This window comes from Mya arenaria, chromosome 12 (assembly GCF_026914265.1).
Source record: "Mya arenaria isolate MELC-2E11 chromosome 12, ASM2691426v1".
Lineage (NCBI taxonomy): Eukaryota > Metazoa > Mollusca > Bivalvia > Myida > Myidae > Mya > Mya arenaria.
The window spans coordinates 21,489,215-21,504,127 of record NC_069133.1 but is presented as its reverse complement, the minus strand read 5'-3'; the positions used below and the strand labels follow the sequence as shown (position 1 = coordinate 21,504,127).

The following is a 14,913-nucleotide window of genomic DNA, read 5'->3' as shown; positions in this document are numbered from 1 at the left end:
CTTTGTCGTTTTACGTTATTTAATGCGCTATAGAGTAAATAATGAACTTGCAATAGTTAATAATCGAGCCTTCTGTCGACGCCATTTTGAACTGGAACCAACCATTTGGTTACGTGGATTCCCCGCCGTGGATGATTAAAACGCATGATCCCTGTAAATAAAATTATATACTAGGTTTTATTAATTTACTAAAACAACAAAATATTATTCACGCAATTAACATGCAAACGTTATTTGTTTCGACGTTAATAAAGAAATAGTCATTTTCACACTTGCATTACCAGAATATATCGTCATGAATTGGATATCAATCATACTACTCTCAGACATGGTATTAGCGTTAAAGAAGTCTTCTAAGATTACAATTATTTTAAATAACGTTGAGTTCTATTGGTCCTTGACACGTACTTTGCCATAAAAAATGTCATATTTAAGGTTGGGGTTGTCAAATTATTTCTGAGCGATAAGTAGTTTTAAGTAGTCGGGTATACTTAATACGAATCGAAGGTCATGTTAGAGTATACCGGTAATTTAAGAATCACGCCTGAATCAAAACGTTTTACCAAAAATAGAATTCATTCTTAAGCTTAAAAGTAAAACTGAAGGTAAGAGATAGGTCAGTTTTCTCCTTGGCTAGAATGCTTTGGTCTCAGAATCGTCTGCTATTCATTTTTTTCACCACACCTTTTTACCAAAATCCGTAATTAACTTTAAAGGGGCTAGACACTAGATGGTCCCGCAATCGGTATATACAGTATTTTTTCAATTTAAGCCTAGATTTGTCGGTGCGAGCTAAAATAAGGCCGATAATACATAAAGTTACATGATTAAAAGAATAACGCAAACAATTATTTCGCTGTCTCAGTTGAGTTTCTTCGAATAAAAATAGCGCATAATGGTTTCCAGTTTAAAAACTGTGGAACACCTTTCAAGTCACAATTTTCACACACCTAAACTGTCGGTTAGAGTTTTAACAACTCGCTTTCATTTCAGCAGAGTTAACCTCTTTTAAATGTTTCCATCGATCAATTTAATCCTCAATGTTGATCTATCGGGCTCTGAGTCTACGTTGTTTCGAAGCAGTATCCCACTTTCTTGCAATAAACTTTCGTCCGGAGGCCATGAAATGTGTATATTATGAATGTTAAACTACGTGATGAGTACAGATAAATATACCGACGCTATTTTCAAACTTACTGGGTATACAATGGTAAACAACCCAAGTAAATTTCGATTTGGAATAATGCGCATAAACTGCGCATTTATGGAAGTAGTTCAAAGTTATTCGGTGTCTAGTCCCTTTAAATTTGAGGGTAAAATCAACAGTAATAAATTTTACGAAAATCCGATCAGATTTTGACGAACTTTTTGGCACCTATTTTGGTTCCATATAAAAGGGTTTTGTGTGCAGAAGAAGTACATCAAAACACTTAATACCAAAAATGGTAAAATGACACATTGACCCATGTTTACTTCAAATTACTTACCACCATTTAGCAAGAAATTTTTACGAAACAATTTGATAAGATCTAAGATTTCAGCAAAATTAAAGAAAAATGAAAAATAGTTTTTTTACACGTAGTAATACTTTTGTTTATTTGAGCTTATCAAAGTCTGCCCCGCCTACCGGCTTTATTATGGATTGACCCCGCCGTAACGCCATCATGGTTTAAAACCAGATATTAGAAAACTTGCAGGACCATAATGAGATACAAGAGATCCGGGTGCGATACCCTAGATATTTTCTTAGAGACCTCTTGGTTCTTTTAACGTTTTCAGTTTGAGTTGTTCACCCGGCGTGCCCACCCCTCCCCCAAATCGTCAAAGTTGATCTTTTATTTCAATATAGGAGATAAAAAGTAATAAGATACGCCCAAAATGAACCAACTCGTACAAGAAATTATTAACATATTTGAGGCGAGAACCCTCAAATCCCCTGCCAACATTTTAAAACAAATGAAATTCGGCTCTGAGGGAGGGGCGCAAGTCAATAGGTTACGCCCCTAAGTTTAAGCCCCCTTTGGCGGCAGCTTCTGGAACTGCCCCTATCGATACACGGTTTAAAACTATACTCGGTTGAACCAGTACTGAGTACACAATTTCCCCAGTACTGCTGTCGAGCGCTTAGCATGGGAGCTTCTGGTACAACATTTTAACGCCTTCCGGTTTGACACAGACGGGGTTTGAGCATGTTAGTTTAAGTCTATTGAATAACGTGGTTTAGTTACAAACATTCTTAAAGGAAAGATGATTATAAGTTTTACATAACGCCACGTTGTTTCGATCATCATCACATGATATGCGCGGTTGCAGTGATTACTGAACGTCAAAGGGAAGTAACCACTTTGTCGAGGTTAATAATATAGATGGGTATCGACGCATGATTATTAAACTTTCATCGTTGTGTAGAACATAAAATACCAGCAAAAATAACACCGTTTTGCATTAGTACCATGATTGGTCAGTGTTTTTCAAGGTTTGTCCATGTCTGTGTAGATACATTTACAATATTTGTAACCTAATGTAAACCTATAACTACTGCTTAAAAATGCAAGACTCATATGTGAAACTGTGCGTGTAAATGCAGACGCTTATCGTATATAAATATTATCTGTAGCGAATTGTGTACATACGCTTGACCATCGATACTCATGGAAAAATCATAGAAATCAGGATCTGCCTTATGTTCGATACAACAGGTTGGGATTTAAATCTTAGTAATTAACTTTTTTTCTAAATAAATCAAATCCAGAAATTTTACAATCGATCTTTGCTTTATACTCTTAGTAATTGTTAACCAGATACAACTCTAGGTAGTGGGCTTTAAATGTTTTGAGTATGTCTTGAAATTATGCTTCTTTACCGTTGATTTCTATTTCCAGAAAAAATATTTTACCTTTGTATTTCAGCGACATATGCATCAAGATAGATCGACCAGACTTTAAGGATATTAGGTCGTCATTAAAAAGACGCTCTACTTTAACTTTCAACTGTTTCTCTTTCGGTTGACAATCAGGTAAAACGATAACTTAAGCATACTTTTTAAGGAAACATGCTCGTGCGTATGTTTTTTAGTAGTAAAAATAATGCCAATCTACTTTTCAAAAGTCATATAAAGCCTCCTGTTACGGATACTTATCAAGTGCAGGCGGTAACTTATCTGCAGAAAAAAGAGACAGCTAGAGAGATAGCTCAAAGCAGAATGATCTTCCCTTTAAGAACGAACCATAGTAACTATAAGCGATGCTATTAAATATTTGGCAGAAAACTGATAATGGAGCAACCACTTCCAACTATGCTTACGATCAATGCGCTGCGCAAAGTGCAAAATCCCCAAGATTCCGAACTCAAGCCCTACATAGGTGACGCCCTAAAAGTACTAACAAGCCGTATATCAGCCAAAGGTTCACAGCAGAATTGGTGAGCCATAATTAATCGAAAACTATACGGAAAATGTAAAAACCAAGCCTAAATTTTAACCTTTGGCAGACATGTCATACTAATATGAGAGAAAATATCTAACGAAATTAAAACTAAATCCGACTTTGTAGGCAAGGTATCGGGGACGAGCACCAAAATATGTAAACAACAGGTACGAGTTCCCGAAGCACAACCAGCGCCGTCACCAAAAGCAAGGTGCAAAATCCCCGCTAAAATATCAACAATTCATGAAGAAGTTCACAACAAGGCCAAATCAAAACAACTTAAAGTAACGCAGGATGTCCAAACACACTGATTAAAAAAAATACAATTTCAAGCTAGAAAAAAATATGTGATAGATGGATTATGGAAACAATGTGTGGCTATGTGGCTATTAGATTGAATTATCCTCACATCCTTACCAATTGTTTGTTGATAAACAATTCAAAGTTTAAGTAGGTTGACGGATTTTAGAAAAAGTACAAAGATTCATGTATACAGGCATGGCACAAGAAACACAGAACCCCATTTTTGGAGGTGAACATTAAACCAGTAGAAGTGGTGAAGGATTATAGGACAGTTAAATACACTTTGACATATTGTTAGGTTATCCATATTCAGCTACTACTACTGCTGCTGCTGCTGCTACTGCTGCTGCTGCTGCTGCTGCTGCTCCTGCTGCTGCTGCTGCTACTGCTACTGCTACTGCTACTACTACTACTACTACTACTACTACTACTACTTCTACTACTACTACTACTACTACTAGTTTGCTTGCCATACATAGATAACTCAAGTTTTCTAAAAAAACAGAACGTACATTGCTTCGCTTGGTCTGAGGTAACTATCCATTTGTTAGCATTTGAAGTATCCCAGCAGCCCTGAAGGGATCTTTCACAAGGATAAAGAGACTTGCATCATCTGCAATAATCCGATGTTACAAAGCGTTTATAAAATCAAAAGAAAGAAATCTAAAATAGATCCTGGCGGAACTTCGGCCTAAATAAAGATCCAACTTGATTTAGAGCCGGAAAGAATTACACGTTGCATCCGTTTGGTAAGATAATCACGGAACAACGCGAACACCAGATTCTTGTTTGACAAGCAGACTGTAATCTGCAACTTTATCGTAGGCTTTGCCGACATTAAAACAAACAAACAACGTTCTGACCGTCTTCTAAGGCCTTACAGAATATGTTGTAAGGAAAAATAAGTCGTAACAAGTTTGCATCACGAAGAGGATTGAAGATGTGCTTTTACACAGCTCGCTTGGCTATAAACGTGAAACAATATGTAAAACTCATATATTATTGATGTTTGCATATAACAAACATAAATGACAACCAACAATTTAAATTTATTATTTGAAAATATAAAAAAAACACACTCAAGTCTTTCAGTTTTTTTATATGAATTGTCGTTATTATAATGTAATTAAATAATATTATGAACGATAAAACACTACGCATATGAATTTATTAAATTGCAGAAATAAAACTAACAAACAAACAAATACATTATAAATAAGCTCAGTTATTTAATACCCCAAACATTGTGCTTAGTAGATCCAATATAAATGAAACAGTTAAAATCGTTCTTGTGAGAGTGATTTAAAAGGCAGGCAATCGGAGCCCTTCACGCTAAATATTAAGTTTAACAAAGGAGAGTTAACTGACTTATTAAATATAACTTAAATTCAACATTACTTAATTGTTTTAAGCCAAACTAGAGTTTTCTCTTCTTTTTTTAGCATTAATTAAGTTATTGTTAGCCGTTTTTCAATTGTGCTTTTGTTGTTTATTTGATCTGATTATGTATCATGTACATATATATTGCATGCTAGACTTTGCATACTTTTTAATAAAATTTCAAATTTACATGCATCTACATGTTCGTAGTCTGTTCACGCCTTGAATTCATATGAACCTGTAATAAAAATGATTGTTTGATTTTAACAAATTTCTTTATATGAGTTGCTGTTTTAACCTTATATGATAGACTACTGTGTAGTCAACTCTTACTTATTATTTTAGAACAATGAATAGAAGAATAACACATATGAAAAAAAATATTCAGAACGAACAATTTTACCAGAATCACACGAATAAACATCACACATTCGTTATGAAAGGTAAAAACGTAAATATATACGGTAGCAATGTTGTTATTATTCATGAAATATCCGTGAAGTTTACAATAGAGATAAAATTAGAATTCTAAAGATATTATATATTAATAAAACACCAAATTGTTGACGAGAACGTTGTTCAACTTACAAGCATTTTACAGCAAATTATCGTATTTGATAGTTATGACAGACTATGTATGTAAAATAAATATGTGAACGTTTCAATAAATATGTGTATTAAGAAATTTCTAAGCATTTTTTTGTTTCCGATCTAAATATAATTCGTTTCTGTTGCGTTTTAAGAGGCTTTAGTAACACAGATATGTTTGTTAATGTACGTAAATCCTGTAAAAAAATAATTACAATATGAACTACAACAAGATCAAATAACTCTGAAATATCTTTCTTACAAACTGCTGCAATGGATAAAGATCGTCTTTGGTCTAACATGAAACAAATGTGAATCATCCCATTTCATAAACATTACCATAAACACGTTTCTAAAAGTACAGAGTTGACACAAGTGAATATGATTGGTTGTCAATACACTTTAAACACTTTTAAACTTTACTGAATATTATAGGGTAAGGGTGTATTTTGTTGATTTGATGATACAAAAAACATTAATAACAATTAATGTAATTAAAGGGATAAGATATAGTTAAAAAACATCTGACTTCTTGCACAAATTTGCATGATATAATGTATTTGTATTTTAATATGCACAATGCAGCGCGCTAAATATACGTATATACAATTAAAGTATTCTAAGGTTTCATCAGTCGACTGACGGTCGGGCAACACATTACGGTCTCCCCGTTTCTTCCTTAAAGTTGGCGTATACGCCGGACGAACTAATATACTCCGAAACACATTCATGGCAGAACACAAATTGTTCCTAAAAACACAAAAGAAAACAAGGTGGTCAATTTTATACGATACATACTATTTTATAAACGCTTCTAAAATACAATGAATTAATGTTTTTTTACATATAACGTTTGCCGAACGTAAAGCATACGGATACGACGTATTGTGTTTATTATACATTAGTTTTGTTATTGAACGTTTGATAAGAGGAAGCATTCACTTGATTGGGAATCGCAAGCCTCCGCGTAGTTTTGACCTTCCTAATAGCGTTGAGTACACTAACTGCATGTTCTGCGGCCATCTTCTGGAGAAGCAGCGAAACCACACAGAACAGACCATTCTTTCCCGCTCCATCACTGTGAAATGTGCATTGCAAGCAATAGTCGTAGTTTTTTATATTTCAATTAAGCAATTATATAAACAGAAACATTTATTATGGACATGACATGTAAAACCGATTATAATGACTTAGATTTTCAAACTTGCCACGCTTATTATTTAAGTTTATTAATCCTACGCTAATGTTCAAGCACTTCAAGAGGTAAAGGTTAGATTTTGACATTGTTATCGCCACCCAATTTTCACCTTTTTTGGTACTGATTTTTGTTACGTTGAAAGCGATAAGTTAAAAAAGTGATCAATTAAAATTGAAATTTATATTCTCACAAGCAATGGACCATTATTGGACCGCCATCTTCCATTTTCGTGACATTTTCTATCACATTCAGAAATGACAGAAAGTTTGATGTTGATCTTGGAATGTTCTTCATTTCGTCCCAATCGGTAAACTGAAGATATTGAATGGTTCTATCAGTGGTCCTCTAAAAAGGTAAGCATTTACGCATTGACCTTTTTGTACGTTTTTGTTATTTACAATGTATAAAAAAATAATTACTTATAAAAACAAATGTACATGTTGCCTTGCATATTATCTATTAAATTAATGAATGCTCATATAATGTCGGCAGATCGTTTTTCGAAAATTGTCAAAAGTTGAGGGGCCATTGTCACATCTAATGAGGAATTCTAAAAAATCTGTCGTAATTTAATAGTAAGTGAACAGGATTGTAGGAGGATATCCAGTGCTTTTTTTAATAAAGCTATTTAAATCACTTACTCCTGCCCCTTTATGCTGTATTTGCAATGTTCGTTCTGCGTAGAATGTGTTCTTGTCTTCTTTTGTGCAGCTTACTTCAAACAATCCCTTTTTCAAAACATCTTTGTTTTCCGCAGGGTAATATGTTCCGATAATCTGCAAGAAGTGTAATCAAGTATGGGATAGTAAACACATTTAAATCGCATGATACCGAAATGAACTGTTTGTCCAATGCTGTCTGGAATGCGCCTTAATTGATTAAATAACCATTGGGTTTAGTTCGTGTACATGTATAAGTTATATCCGTGGTTTATGATTTTAAGGGTAATATTATGCATTGACTTGGATATGCTTGGTAAAATTAGGAGGTTTTAATCATGGATCTTTTGTCGAATTGGTCGTTTGACGCTCGGACGGGATAAACGCAACGTATATTTCAAAATTGTCTAGTTTTGTTTGTCGTTGGATGTCTTTACATGGATTATTTGTTGTATATATCATTTTCGAACCCTGTCTCATGCATACTTCTCTTTTCATTTTGGTATGTTTCTATTATCTATTAGACAGTACAACTGATTTTGAATCTGAGAGAAGGCGCTGCAGTGGTTCCAGACACCTTACTGCTGCCTTTTAGCAATGTGTCTTTTTTAATTGGGATATGTATAAGAATAGTATAACCAAATTCTTCAGCTGACAATTATTTTTACCATTTACTTTGTATGTGAGTGATTTCAATTTAAGTATTACATATATTTGTGTTCTGTTTGTATTTTTATCCTTAAGGTAAATAATAAATTATTTATGATAAACTAGTAGTAATGGAATGGAAAAAAACAACAACAAAACTTATATTAATTTCTTGATTGGCCAGCTTCATGAATAATTGATAACTGGTGCATAGTTTTCTATTGTATCTGAAAAAATACGATCGTAGCTATAAAAGAGTGCAGTTTACTTTTTGCTTGTCTATATCCGCTTCGAAGCTTACGATACATGAACACCTTTCTTGGACAACGAGCTTCAAAAAGTCGACAACTGTCTCTGGAAGTGGAGTCCTTGCTACTAGGTAGCGTTTCATGACTCGGAAGCTCTGCACAAATTAAACAGATATAAAGAAAATGACTTTGCGAAGTCTTGAACTAACTTATGTGCTTGATGACAAAATACATGCATTTAAGGTGAAACAACCACTTCTCTCAATAATTTCAAATCACTATGATTGCGAAATATTTAGGCAAGGCTCAATTAATATCGTTACAAATTGTCTGTTTTGTTCAGTTATATTTAATATGTATTTATTCATAGATATAAAACACAACATTTAGATAATTGAAGAATGCTTACATGAATAAACATAGCATCCATGTAGTCTGAAGCTTCTAGTTTTAGATTTTGATAAAGGCTGTGTCTGTTTCCGTTACCTACACCAACGCAAATTCATCAATAAATCAGCATGAGAAAGATAAAATATCGATTTAAAATTTACAATTTGGGTTACATTTACGTTGTAGAAATTTTTGTAAATCTATAAATTCAAATTTTCATTTTGGTGAATGGCTATTATTATCATCTGGATAGTATATTATAATAACTAAACTGGGACTAAGTTATGTTTAATAATATAAAGCTACAGTTTTAGCACATTTTAGCAATTTAACCGGGATACCGACATTTGCTCTGTTTTTACTCAGTTGCTGTTTACCAAGTTCAACAGCTTCTGTTTCATCTTTAGATCGTTTATCGACCATATGCTGCAGTTGCTGAAATATAATAATCATTTTGAAATGGAATGATATCTTTTTTTTATTTAAGCTATACGACCACGGCGTCTAATTATTATGCTATGTATGAAAGTAGTCATGAATGGGTTTTGGAACAGATTATTTATCATTGCCTAAATTTCAACTTAATAGTTAATATTTACAATTAATATCTCCACACAGAACTTTAACTAAGCTTTATTAATCTGATAAGCATGACGTTTCGGTTCCGTTTCGTGGGACTTGATGCATTGGTTATGAAAAAGTAACCTATAATTTGGTTTGAAACGTCGCCTCCCTACACGTAAATGGTGGAGTCATATATTATAAGTTAACATACAGTTGTTATGCTACATTAACAGAACGTATAATTAAAGTAGGCAATGAGGGATAATAATATTCCAGTGACACAATTGAATACGACCAAGGTTATCATGCAGTCAAGATATGTTAGTTGTTGTGAAAAGAGACTCATTAGCAGTTATTACTATGATTATGATCAACTTTACCTTGAACGTATTGTGTAGTTGTTGTGTAGTGTGTTTTTTCATGTATTGGTTGAAGTTCTCTCCCCTGACTTGTTTGCAATCAAAAGTTAGTGAATACACCACGGCTGTGTGCAGAAACTGATACTGCTCCTGAAACGAGAATAGGCCACTCATATACAATCATTTGTGTGTGATGATACGTCTGTTTGTACAGCTGCAATGCTATTTAATACTTACTTAATGGTATTTATGTTTAATAAATGTGATGCAACACTTCAAGTTTGAAGTCATTTGTATTACAGTGTACCATATGTATTTGTTTTGTAGAATATTATTTAATTAATAAATTAGTTCAGTTTAATATCATATACACAATTGAGAATCAATATTTGAAGCAAAACTGCATTATAGAGTAGGGACTCTGAACGAAAAAAGCTACAAAGTATGTTAATAAAGCCTGCACACGAAATTGTAGATACATTTGTATTGTCCTTTGAACAGTTCTTGATCAATATTACGATACCTGAACAATATCAAAAGAAATGCTATTGTCCAGTTTTGTTAGGATAATCATTTACCCGCCTTTTGCGAAGAAGCATTTTGATTGGAAAATCGGGATTCCATCAAATTCGCTTTCTTGTGGTGTTTTGCATGATCAGAATATGCTTCTAACCTTACTTGGACAAACTATTAGCTCACCAGTGTCTGAACCATATTCGGCCTATTCTGACACATTTTGTGGACACACCCAGGTATATCAATAGCTTTCACAGTTTCACCTTCTTCCGTAAGGATGTCTAGAGCGATATAGGTGCCTGTTCTTCCGACACCAGAGCTGTGAAATAAAACACTGTTATATTATACGGACGCGCATCAGACTCATGTAGACCGGGTTTATTCAGAATTAATTAACACATCAATTATGTTTCTATTTATTTTTTGTTCTCTTTACACAGTTGAACATGTTCGAAGACATAGCACTGACTAAAAATCTAGTTCCAGGTAAGAAAATGATAATTTACTCACGAATCTCACTTTAATGAAATATAAGTAATTTTCATTAACACGTTAATGGCTTACTCCTCAAACCTATTTATTGATTTTTGTTCCAATACAAATTCCAAAATACATCAGTTTAGTAATGGTTGTTCATTGTTTAGAATATCATTAAAAACTCATTTACAACTTAAGGTTTATCAATACATAAAAAACATAATATCATAAGAATTGAGTAGAAAGCTAAGAGCTGATATAATTCCATATCTCCTTCAAAAGACTGTTGATATTTTATTATTTAACATACCTGCAATGCACAACCGTTGATCCATTTAGTGTACTCGGCTTACACAGAACCCGCTGTCTGAACTCTATCATCGCAGTAAAATCGTCGGGTATGGCTTTGTCAGGCCAACACGTGAAGTGCATATGGTGCAACGTTCTCTCTTCGGTCCCCTGTAGATATTAATGCGAGAGCTGATTAAGTTTATGATTTGCATGTACTGTTAATCATTTGTATCAATTTTGCTCTTACTAAAACTAAAAATAGTTTTGTTTCATTAATGTTTGTATTTAAGTAACATATGATGGCTCCAGGTGGATATATAAAAGCTTCTTTCATCGATTGAAGTGCAAAGACTCTTGTGTTACTGACCATATGTGTCTTCGCGTACATCATGGCAATACTAAATTGACAAATATTTCATAATTTCCTGTCCATTAGTAACCCAGTTAAGGCCACTGGTCACTGACGGGGTAAACGTCAAACCTATATCCTTACACCGTAAGTGTTCGCTGATAATAATGAGCAGAATGTATTTTTTCATGTTTTTAGATTGTAACATCATAATAATGGCGTTACTATATATCAGCCACTATCATATTGGGATTGTCATGTTGATAATTGTTCACATTTCATGGTGTTTTTGTGGTAAAACTGCAACCTTTTTTGAAAGGAAAATATATCCCCAAAAGTAATGATCTGATATCCATATTATTTTAAGTAGTTAATGCAAAACTCTCAAAATAAGTTGTAACTAAATGTCGAAGAGCAATATCATATGGCTTATTATTATGCGATGGACATGTCATAAAAAGCTATTGTTACAATGAGCATTCATTATTTGTCCATTTAATTCCGGAAAAAACAAAGTGTTTACTCTCAAGTTTCTTAAGGATGTTCTCGTATTTAATCAGTTGACGGAAACTTTGCGGATAATGTTTACAATGAATCTTCACAATTTGTTATAGCATGAACCGTTCGAAATTGATTACTTAATAATCTTTCTTCTGTTTATTCTCTATATTCATTTGAAAAAACGTGTCTTAATCTTCAAACATATATACGGAAAAGGCAGCATTTTGCAAAAGATGGACTTTTCAAAGATCATGTCTTATTTCATCTCAAATATAAACTTGCCATCCGGAGCCATTTCTATGTATCTCACATAAACCAAATATTGAAATAGTTCAAAACGTTAAACTGTTAACACAAAAGTTTAAACGTCCTCTGTTTTCAAGAGTTGTTACGACATTTTCAATGCTATTAAACGACATTCCCTGCCAACCAACCGTCATCACCGTGAAAATCCTTCTGGTAAACTCAGCATATTCATCCTCCGAGCGGCTCTCGACCTGTATTTCACCATACGCCTTAGTTGTCTTAGGGTCTGGCCAATATTGCTCGCATTTATGGGACTGATGTAATACATATAATCTTCAAACACATACACGATTTGCTTAATGTTGAAACGATAACCAATATAATTATTTTAGTTTTATTGACAATAATAATTCATTTTTGTATAAAAAATGATAATATTCGTTTATAAATTTCCAACTTCCATTCTGATATTTAAAGGCTGACATTGATTACATTTTCATGTGTAAGTCAGCCTTTGAAGATTCATTTTTAACACTGATTTATGATGTTGCTATAATATTCGCATTTTTAACAATTATTATATAAACCATACATTGACTAGACAGGTTATTAGTTTGTGTTTGTCCTGTTTTGATTTGTCATGTTATTGCACTTAAATTACAAGGAAAACGGTTTTAGATTGTTTCTTGTATAATTGGCCAAGGCGGAAAAGAATTCCACCCATATAAATTACGTATACATGCTTCGTTATCTCTGTCATGATTTAACACTAATAAATACCTAGTTGTATGTACAATTTGAATAAGAATTGTCAGAGTTTACTTATGCAAATTGCAATATAAAATTAGCTGGTGCATTTACAACGCAAATGATTGAATTCCATGAATGTAAAAAGGAAATCGCGTACTCCTGCCATATGTTAACAAAAGTACATCATATGACACTTTATTCCGTGATATGAGTATAAAATATAATCAATCATCCAGCCTTACCTAATGTGGCTATATACTGATTCGGCCTTTTATACCCCTGAAAAGATATAGTATTAAACGAGTTTATCATAAACTATTTAGTTCTTGTCTTTTTTTCTCAAGTTTCAAAACATGAGTACATTTTAAGAAGTTTAAGATTAATACAAGTTACTAGGAATCTTTTTGAAAATACTATGTTGATTAAATGCATACATTCGACTATGGAGATTTTACCAACATAAAACTAATTACAGAGTTTCTTTAACTTGCCATGTTCATTTAAATGAGTTGTTAAGATTCTTATCAAATTTTGCAGTATAATATATTATCAAAGTTACTACGATCCTTAAGATGAAGTGACTGATGTGTATTAGCCATCAAAATGACCAGTATACTTTTTATCAACCCTTCAATCGTATACAAGTCGGATGGACGAAAACATAATATTGGCTTCGTGTATTATGTAGATTGTAGATATAGCGTCTCTTTAAATAAAGAGTTTAGCGAGATACAAAATGCATCGCACAGACACCTTGTTGCGTCATTCGGTCACGCATTTTACTTTAGATGTAACCGAAAAATTTCTTATTTCGATTCAATTAACAAGATACTGGTACATACGTCAATAAAGCTGGCGTTTATGTAGTCTGAGCCCCCACTGACCGTGACCTTTACTTTGGAGTCATCATCTAAAATGTCATAAAGAAAAAAGTAACGATAATATTCGTATTTCCAATAAATATATAATGAATAGTTTAGAAATATATAGTTGATTTGTAATTTAAACAAAAATGGGATTCAAAACTAAGAGTAAAACACTTACCCAGGTCCTCGCCCGCATCCCATTACTTACATGGAAAAATGTTTGTCAGATTCTTAACCATGCTTCCTAATATATTACAAAGTTCACCACCAGATACAAATATGGTTATTACTTACATTAATACATTGCTTTGAACCGATCCTGACCTTGTTCTCCCTATTACAATCCCCCATCACTTACATGGATACATTGCTTTGTACCGATTCCATGCTCTCCTTTTTACAAAGCCCCATCATTTCCATGGATACATTCCTTTGCACCAAATACATGAGTTCCTTATTGCAAAGTCCATCACTTAGTACATAGATAAATTCCCATGTACCAATTCTTATCCATGCATTCCTTCTTCTTACAATGCCCACAAGTGACACAACGCCGATAACAATAAGGCTACGCATACAGTCAGTTACCCCGTAGTAAGGGCCCTCCAACAAGTACGCAGAAGCAGACGGTAATAATACAGATGTTATACATGACAATCAGATAAAAATGCAGGGAACATGGTAAAACATAGCAATAAAGGCAAGTATAACATTGAATGAGTTAATTATTTTTAATTGAATGCAATCTATGATTCAGGTTGAAAAACTTCTATGACTAAACTTATTATATTATTTATTTCTAAATAATATCTGAATATTAAAACAGTGGAAAGGGAGTCTCTTTTTTAAATCTCAAATTCAAGGAAACAACATATATATAAATGTCCTTCGCGAAAGTCAACAATAAACGACGTTTGTTTAAATGAAATGTCAAAACGAAATGTATTTTACGTTTTTTCTGCCTTTATCTAACTGTAAAATAAACGAATGTAACTCAAATCAACGGTGTTGTCATTTTCACTTGCAGTATGTCCAAACAAGCTTTACAGAAAAAGTATATTCTTCGGATTTTACGCACAAGAATTCTATTAAACAATATGGTTTTAACTTACATGGATAAATTCCTTTGTATGGATTCTTACTGGTATTCTCCAT

General features: G+C 33.2%; 1 protein-coding gene across 1 annotated transcript; it reads right to left on the bottom strand.

Annotated features, from left to right (window-relative positions):
* Nucleotides 1–5,304: 5,304 nt before the first annotated feature.
* On the bottom strand, nt 5,305–14,913 carry LOC128210543 (receptor-type tyrosine-protein phosphatase S-like). The gene is made up of 12 exons (XM_052914890.1): nt 14,871–14,913; nt 13,735–13,802; nt 12,331–12,456; nt 11,066–11,214; nt 10,462–10,597; nt 9,784–9,912; nt 9,173–9,274; nt 8,470–8,604; nt 7,536–7,670; nt 7,085–7,206; nt 6,639–6,774; nt 5,305–5,346 (listed from the first exon to the last, which is right to left on the bottom strand). The coding sequence occupies exons 1-12, from the start codon at nt 14,911–14,913 to the stop codon at nt 5,305–5,307; spliced, it is 1,323 nt and encodes a 440-aa protein (XP_052770850.1).